The sequence below is a fragment of the Aplosporella prunicola genome (genome assembly GCF_010093885.1).
Source record: "Aplosporella prunicola CBS 121167 unplaced genomic scaffold K452scaffold_27, whole genome shotgun sequence".
NCBI lineage: Eukaryota > Fungi > Ascomycota > Dothideomycetes > Botryosphaeriales > Aplosporellaceae > Aplosporella > Aplosporella prunicola.
Genome location: NW_022983555.1, coordinates 163,060 through 170,785, shown reverse-complemented (window position 1 = coordinate 170,785; position 7,726 = coordinate 163,060). Strand labels below are relative to the sequence as shown.

The following is a 7,726-nucleotide window of genomic DNA, read 5'->3' as shown; positions in this document are numbered from 1 at the left end:
CATCCGATAGGATGCATAGCTAGAAGTAGTAGTAGAGGGAGGGACTTTAGCAGCGTGTTTAGCATAGAGGTCTACCTCCTCGTTTCCTTTGACGGATGCAAAGAAGAACGACAAACAAAGAACCTTTGTGCAGGAAACCTGACAGCAGTCCCGTGCCTGCGTCTACTTACTACCGAACGCGAAAACCCTGTTCTCCAGGCACCTAATCTAGGCAGTATCTTTCCCATCCTCCTAGCCCCGTCACAGCCTTCCCGACCGCGCGGCGCGCCCGCAAGTCGCTCCATCCACGTCCACTGAGCGGCTCCATCCGCTCAGACAGCCTCACGGCCTCGTCCGCTGAGCTGCCATAAGCTGAGCCCCGAAACCAACTGCCCATTATGTCCGACGTAGTACAATCCTCTACACCGAAGAAGCTGCGGTCGCGTCGCCCGATTCGGTGCCGTGCGGTGGCTCGGGGAACGTGTCGTGAGCGTGAGACCGCTGCCCGTGGAGCATGACGTGGAGATGTCTAACATGCAACAGAGATACTGGCGCTAAAACAGCGGCGCGTATGGGATGGAAGAGGATGAGGGGGTCGATGTGGAGTTCTTGTCGTGGGCCAGGGCGTGGTGCGTTTTGCGCATGACTCGCGATATGAGTTTAGCGCGATAAAAATTACTCGAGCCAAACTCCCAGCCAGCCGTGGCAGCGTGCCAGCCGCCTCATCTTCCTCCATCACCTTCTCAACACTCTGCCACAATCCAAAGCTCACAAAGCCATCCCTCCTCACAGTCGCAGCTGACTTCTATCTGCTCCAGAGCAATGGAGCCTGACCCTTCACCCTCCCACCTCCCACACGTCCACGACGTCCTCCACGCATTGACCTGACCCTTCGGTCCGACACCAACCGCTCAAGTCACGGAGCTATGCCGCGGCAGGCAGTTTGATGAACAGCTAAGGCGCATAGCGTCTCACTGCTGGAGGCTAGTACGTGCTAGCGTTTGCTTCTCCTTCTTGAAGCTTTGCTGACAAAAGAGCGAGACGAAACAGGGCCGGCTTTTCGAGAAGCGGATCGTAATCGAAGATGTCGACGGCTAAAGCTGCCTTATAAACATACCTATGTACGATTTGAGCGGCGGAACAAATTACAGTGATAATTGGGGCACGGTTGGGAATGGTGGGACGTCGTTTGGAACAGACCTGGCACGACGGAGCGCGACTTTCGTGCACAACGACAGTGTGGCAGCAGAAAGGATGTTGCGCCTTGTGCGGTCCTTCGAAAAGCTCGCTTTATCGACGGATCGTAGTAGGGCTCACATTGCCATCGAACGGGAAACCGTACCTGATCGGGACTTGGCTAAGGTCGGCGGTGTTCGACCAGAGGCAGTCAATTCCGCAGACGCTTGAAGCTATGCACGAATACCCCAAGCAGGCTATACCGCAGATGCCGGAACAAAGGTCGCATGAGAGCCACATTCCTTGCGCACACGAGCTGCACGATTACGTAAAGAGCCCCTGCATCCCCGCACTGCACCTGACAGAAAGAGGCAACCCGGCCCATAACATCGAACGTCTGAACACACTGTTTGCTTCGTGACATGGTGACCAGAGCAGATCCGCAGGACCTGTGGGAGCCTCATCACCCCAATACCCTTTGCGCCTGTCTGAGAAAGGAAATTCGTCTCACAACTTCGTTGTAAAAATCGTTGCTTGGCAGCAAGGGTGTGATAGAGGCGCAGTACATACGGTTCCCCCGGATCTCCGCACTGCGCTCGGCTAAAAATAGCATTTTGGCCCGCGTCTTCGGACGTCGGAATTTGGCTTTGCTTTGTGTAACCGGAGTCTTTGAATGCGTGGCTGGCGATGCGATAAGCGAGACCTGTTTACTGGTGAGGCTTGCTGGGATCTTGTGCAGGGCTCGGCGCGACAGGATTGAGTTGCTGGGAAGAGATGGAGTGTCCTAAACGCGAGACTGAGAGAAGCACGTTCTAATAGTACTCGTATTACTCGGGTACAGTTATGGCAAGTTCGATGGTTAAGTACCTATTAAAATCGCTCCATTTGTTGAGAAGATTTGATACATCACAGACAGTGTTTGAGACCCAACGCGCCATTACATTTCAACGTCTGCACTGTCTTACCACTCGCACTACCGTTAGAGGCACGCAGTTCGTAGGCATTAGAAAATTGGTCAGCGCAGCCGCTTATATCTTCGCCGCTTGGTTCTCCGTCTTTTCTTCAATTTCAACTCTCATCCCATTCGGGTTGGTCGACCACGCCGGCAGGCTCGGCGACAACTACGGAGCCAGGACAATAATACCTTATTTTCCATAATTTTTAGTATGTACTCCCGGTACTACTAATATTACGGTACTAAGCGATTAACGCTTACGGTATACTTATAATCTACTGCGGATACCGACTATTATAAGAATCACTATGAGATTTTATATATATAACCGTGGGAAAATGTTTGAGATATCGACAGTCAACACACCATGCAGAAAGGCGGAGGAGTTGCAGTGGTGTAGCATTATGCCAGAACAATGATACCTCCACAATACGCGAGCAGAAGAGCTTTTATTCATCGTTCATTGTTCGAAACGGCTACAACATTATCACCAGACGATATTGTCATTGGACAACACAGTTGTCTGTATGCAAATTCAATCCACGCTACGAATCTCGTTGTCCTATGCTCGAACTTCGCGCACCATGCCAACACTAGCTAGGACAGAGGCATACACTATTAGTAGCAAGAGCCAGCAGCCTTGTTTCAGAACAGTGCTACAGTCGTTCAGATATAACTTGACCGCAATTACCAGACACGGTGCGATATCCAACAAACACAGCAGGTTGTTCAGAGTGCACAACGGGCACTCCAAACACACTGAAACTGCACACGAACCAGAACCAGAAACCTCACACCACGCACTCACAATGTCCTCGCAGGCCGAGAGCACGGCTGGCACCGTCCCCGCTAGGGTAGTGTAGACGGTGCTGAAGCAATACAGCGAACTCACTGTTAAGTACAACCAGCTGCAGAACTTGTACCACAAGTCCGAAAACGAGAAGTCGGCGCTGCAAGATAAGTGCCTTGCGCTCGAGGAGCGCTGTACTGCACTAGAGCCTAGCGGCAACGAATACACGGCGCAGGTACTGCGCTACCCTGTTTTAATCGCGCAGCTGGCAGACCAGAAGATGCAGCTAGAGGTGAAAGTTAAGGAGCAGGATGGTAAGAATATCCAGCTCAGCACGAATAATAAGCTCCTTCACTAGGCTTTCCGCAACCGTAACGCGCGGGTCCGGGAGCTGTCCGAGGCAAACGAGGAAAAGGACGCGCGGATCGAGGCGCTGGAGGCACGCAACCGTGAGCTGGAGACTTAGAACGGTGAGTTGAAGGCGCAGGTTTCGAAGGCTGCCTCCTCGAGCGAGCAGGTGTAGGCGCTGAGTGCGCAGATGATGGCGCTGAGCGTACAGCTTCCGGTGAATGACGCACCAACCCTCACGCTCTCGGTGATGGTGCTGTATGACCAGCCGCCTGTCCCTGCTCCTGAGCCCTCGTCCCCTACTATCTCGTCCCATGTCACTTCGTCCCCTATCACTTCTTCCCCTGCCATGCCCACCTTGTCCCACGGCTCGACCTTCCGTCACACGGAGAGTGACTCCGAGGATGAAGACAAGGTTGAGGAGAGCTTCTATGATGCCGTCCAGAGCAGAGAAGCTGTGTACGAGGGGTGGGGACGCGCAGAGCTGTTGGGATCTTAGAGAGGTTGAGTTGAGGGAGATTTGCGGAGGCGAATGGACTCGTATTTCTTGATATTCGAGTTTATATATCTGAGGAGCTTGCCTAGTGCGAGAGTGGAAAACGAGATTGTTTTAGATGAGTTAAAAATCTATTTTACCTTTTTGGAATTGAAGTGCTATATACTTATGCTGAGTGTCTCTTTCATGAAATGATTTTTACTGGATTATATATTAAGTCGCTCTAACGAGTACACTAACTCTGTGCTTTTACTATAATAAATATGTGAAGCTGGGCGCGAGGAATTGGACGCCGCTTGTCCTCCTAAATTACTACTACCTATGGGGGTATATATGCTGCTATCTAAAAGAATACGTTTTCTCTTTAAGATCCTTATTCCCTTGCAGTGGATAAACGTGTGGTGTAAGGGGTAAGGCTGTAGTGTAACACCTGACTGTAATAAGGCTGAAAAAACGAGAGTTATCGGAATGATCCTGGCTGACAAATCAGATTGTGTAGGATTGACTACAAGACGTGGTACGAAGAGGAAAGGAAGAGAACGAGAGGCGGCGGCCATATATATGGCTCGCTAGCAGGCGCTAGGCGCTAAGCGAGAGACAACGAGCGAGACAAATACAAATAACAATTGACAAATAACAAACAAAGACAAACCATTAGAAACATGAACAAACAACAATTAGCAAATAACAAATAAAGACAAACCGTCAGCTAGCGCTTGCTGGTAAGAACTGCAAGGAACGCGCTAGAAACCCGTGACACTTATACTTTATAATATGGATGTTATAACTTAGGCCGCTAGAGTAAAGCATCCGCTTATTTAGAGTTTCTTATTCTAGTTAATAGAATTACGCGTTGTGGTTGGGGGCTATATGCAAGGGGGTTGGGGGCTATGTGCGCGGTGGTTAGGGGCTAGTTGGGGGCTATATACACGGGTAGTACATTGCGATTACGCACTATGGTTAGGGGCTATATGTAGGGGTAGTTCATCGGAATTATGCATTATGGTTAAAGGCTATATGCAGGGGTAGTTAAATGTCAAACGCGGAACGAGATCCTTCAAGGCGGCCCTAGCTTCCGAAGGGTTTAAAAGCACACCACTAATCTTTCAACACTCTTTCCTCCCCCATCATCCCATCTCATCATCACTCAATCTATCTTATTACCTCTTAACTGCTTTGTTAACTATCTTAAACGGTTTACCGGAGTCAACATTCTCAGACAGAAAACATGCATTCCTCTACCCTCCTCCTCGCTGCCGCCATATTTTCCGTCCAGGCTCTAGGCGCCACCGTCTTCAAGCTCGAATCTGCTGGTTCCGGTTATTGCAAGATCAGCGCCGCCGCGTGCGGCTGCAGCGAAGTCTGGAAGGCCAACGGTGACTGCGAGACCATGAGCAGCAAATGGACACACGATTTCTGTGGAGGCACCCTTACGGCTAGCGAGGCGGACGACCAGCATATCCGCTTTGATATCACCATGTCCGAACCTGACTGCAAGGTTGCCGATGTCATTGAGAAGAAATCTGGCGCCGAGGTTAACTACTAAGCCGAAGTAACTTGAACGGTATGTGGCTATTGTACACTTAGGTGTTGCGATATACTTATTGATTACAGTAGGTATCTTGCTATTGGTTCATCCGGGTATTGCGAAACACTTATTGGTTGTCTATCGAATGGGCACGGTTACAACATGTATATAAGTTTGCACAGACTGTAGAGAGACCGGTTTTAGTCTATCTCATTCTTGCATTTTTAGCTAGAGCCCGCAACCAAGGTTTTTATCCAGGCAGCATCGGTGACCTAGATGATAACGGATGTGAAGCGCCACTTCAAGTACGTGTATTAATTCTCCGGGTAGGCCCTGTAAAATAGACCTCGGCAGCGCGGAATTTGATCGGCGAGTGTTTTGCGTAGTTCCGGTCAGCCACCCACCATCCAACCTCGCGTCGCAAGCTCACCTTTCTCTTCGAAATCTCCAATGTCAACGCCATCTCTCGGCACCATGTGTCAACTATGTAGAACTCGCTATACTTATGTTCCGGACATCTTACCATCTTGCTGTTACGTCTGCATAGCGACGGTCGCAAACGCCGCGCGACGCTTCGCACCTACCTGAAATCTCTACAGATTCCAAATGTTCATCTTGTCTCAATACTTATGAGCACGATTCCGAAGCAAAGTACAGCCCTTTACAAACACTGTCTCCCGCATGGATAATCTTGTGCGGAACCTGTTGCAGCGGCGCGCATAAGCAGCTCGTAGGGGAAGCGCGCACATGATGTCAGCTCTGGTGTGCAGTTATCCCGTCGAGTGTTGCACACACGCCTGTGTGAGGAGGTAAGTGGGAATTGTTGTTTCTCGCTTGTTATCCAAGAACGAATCGTTAATACTTTGTGTTTGAGAAAGCATAGCGAGTTCACACATGCATTATCCATCCACCATCGACAAGACGTTCTCGAGGCTTCCCATGATCAGCTAGACCATCCCGCACAAAGAAACGCCATTACGTGCTCAATGCTAGGATTATCGGGAATGTTGGTTTACAAAGAGAAATTGAAGTTAACGAATAGGAAAAGACGGCTAGAAGTCTATTAGGTAACAAGCGAATGTCGGTCAGGGGGGCTGCCACGGACACCCCCGCAGTTTGTATAACATAAACCACAAGATGATCCTACTCCCCAGATTTCTCCGCACGCCAAGGTAATTTCTGGGGCATCTTTGAGAACAGCCAAGAAGCCATGTCCGCATGCCAAGATATCATCTGGCAGCTTTGGGGACTTCCATGTAGTCATGTGCATAGCCATGTCACCGGTTAGTACTTATAAATTCTCATACTCGTTCCGCCTCAACTGCATTCGACGCTATGGAAGAACCATTACTTGTTTCTCTTGTTACCCTCCCGCTCGATGTACTGTTGCCGATACTATCTTACCTTGATTTGTCAAGCTTCTTGTCATTATGCAGAACATGCAAAGCATTTCAAACTCCTGAAATTCGCTTCGACTCTGGATATTGGCGCAGAATAACATGCACGACTTTTCCTGGTCCTAATCAGCCCCTCATCCAGGGGGATGGAAGGCGCTGGCACACCCTATTCCAGCGAATGCTTGCCCAAAGTCATGCATTCTCCTGGGGCAACAACAACAATGGATGCCTTGGTCATAAAACGAGGTTTCCCAGCTCATGTCATGTACCGCAGCCATACACCCGGAACTCGGAAAGATCGTGGCCTGATCGGATAGAACATACCGGCAAGCTTGGAAGTATTGCAGATGTGCAATGCGGTGATTCGTCGACTATTCTTCTTACTTCGAAGGGCGTACTTTACTCCGTCGGACGCCTAAGCCCTTTAAAATATGGTGCTGGAGGGAGCATAGAGCCAAGGTCGCTCAGTTTTCCTTTCACGTCCCTGACCAGTGCGCCCTCTGCTTTGTCTATTCGAGAGTTTTCTGTACATGGATGCCATGTCCTCGGACGTGCGGACAATGGCAGAATATGGTACTGGACGGACATGAACTTCCCCGCAGAGCATATCCAGTTTACAAACATCAAGATCGAAGAATTCGGCGACTCATCCGCGGATGCAGAGACAAATTTCTCACTACGTGGCCGCATACGCCAAGTTGTAGCTGGAAAGAACGTACAATCTGCCTATGTCACGAACGTCGGGATCGTACTATGGCAGACTGCAGAACGTGGCACCAGTGGCACGGTTTCGCAGCATATTGTTGTCCCTAAAACTAGCCACCAGCGCCAAAACGGCAATGACTCTTTAGAAGCCAGTGATGAGGGCCGGTCCCTTGGTAGGGACGTCGGAGAAGTTGTCAATTACATCGTCTTGGAGCACTTTATTGTGTTTGTTACAGACATTGGCAGCTTTTTTGCAGCAAGATTTCTCGACGCCTCTGATTTTTCTGTGGAAGACATTGTCGAGCTCAGAGAACTTCGCCATGACACGCATTGCAAAAGTAGTCGGGTGGAT

General features: G+C 49.9%; 3 protein-coding genes across 3 annotated transcripts in view; all 3 read left to right on the top strand.

Annotated features, from left to right (window-relative positions):
- Positions 1-2,919: 2,919 nt before the first annotated feature.
- On the top strand, positions 2,920-3,366 carry K452DRAFT_301716 (uncharacterized protein; the record flags this gene model as incomplete). Its single annotated transcript, XM_033542490.1, has 3 exons — positions 2,920-2,964; positions 3,019-3,192; positions 3,259-3,366. 3 exons carry the CDS (start codon positions 2,920-2,922, stop codon positions 3,364-3,366), a joined length of 327 nt encoding a protein of 108 aa, XP_033393456.1.
- Positions 3,367-4,972: 1,606 nt separating this feature from the next.
- K452DRAFT_361704 (uncharacterized protein) lies at positions 4,973-5,377 on the top strand (the record flags this gene model as incomplete). The annotated part of the gene is made up of 2 exons (XM_033546445.1): positions 4,973-5,308; positions 5,360-5,377. One exon carries the CDS (start codon positions 4,973-4,975, stop codon positions 5,288-5,290), a length of 318 nt encoding a protein of 105 aa, XP_033393455.1. The 3' UTR covers positions 5,291-5,308; positions 5,360-5,377.
- Positions 5,378-6,607: 1,230 nt separating this feature from the next.
- Positions 6,608-7,726, top strand: part of K452DRAFT_339842 (uncharacterized protein) — a gene marked incomplete at both ends in the record, with an annotated part of 1,550 nt that continues 431 nt past the window's right edge. Inside the window, one exon of the mRNA XM_033545325.1 lies at positions 6,608-7,712. Within this exon, the coding sequence (XP_033393454.1) occupies positions 6,608-7,712 (1,105 nt within the window). The remainder of the gene's footprint in view (positions 7,713-7,726) is intronic.